Source organism: Sinocyclocheilus grahami, unplaced genomic scaffold (assembly GCF_001515645.1).
Source record: "Sinocyclocheilus grahami isolate Dianchi unplaced genomic scaffold, SAMN03320097.WGS_v1.1 scaffold1063.1, whole genome shotgun sequence".
In the NCBI taxonomy this organism is placed as follows: Eukaryota; Metazoa; Chordata; class Actinopteri; order Cypriniformes; family Cyprinidae; genus Sinocyclocheilus; species Sinocyclocheilus grahami.
In genome coordinates this window covers 360,882-361,415 of record NW_015506242.1, presented here as the reverse complement: position 1 = coordinate 361,415, position 534 = coordinate 360,882, and the positions used below count along the sequence as shown (strand labels likewise).

The following is a 534-nucleotide window of genomic DNA, read 5'->3' as shown; positions in this document are numbered from 1 at the left end:
ATAACAAAAAGTTGTGTGTCTGATTGGTCCAAATGCTACATTAATGAGAAAGGAAGTGTTGAATAGCAGCGAACGCAGGAGTCCAATGGGACACAAGCCTTGTGATTTCCTTTCCTAAAACTGAGCTGTCGCATTCAATGCTGTTCGTTCCTTCACAGGCCACAGAGAGCGAGATGGGAGACGTCGATCTGTCCGGCCTCCCCGAAGCTCCCGTGGACTCTGAGGAAGAGGAGGAAGATGAAGATATCGAGCGCTCCTCTGAGGCTCTTCTGGGCAGAGATCTGGTGCGAGAGTGTCTAGAGAAGGATGCGGTGGATCGCACAGATGACGACATCGGTAAAGCGCTTGGTTGTTGAGGAAAGAGAGCAGGCAACAGGGTTTCTGCAGGTCTTAAGTTGAAATTCAGTTCAAATTCACCATTCCACAAATTAAGGCCGAAAGAGCAGAAAATCTCAAATTGATAAAGTCGTGGCATTAAATGTTGCATGCATTGTTAAAAAATAATGTCTATTAAATTAATGTCGTCTTCAGTAT

At 45.3% G+C, this 534-nt stretch overlaps 1 protein-coding gene across 1 annotated transcript in view; it reads left to right on the top strand.

The window, feature by feature from the left end:
- LOC107566248 (rap guanine nucleotide exchange factor 6-like) overlaps positions 1–534 on the top strand; it is a 62,741-nt gene that overhangs the window by 31,719 nt on the left and 30,488 nt on the right. The window contains exon 3 of the mRNA XM_016251638.1: positions 159–336. Coding sequence (XP_016107124.1) covers positions 159–336 — 178 coding nt within the window. The remainder of the gene's footprint in view (positions 1–158; positions 337–534) is intronic.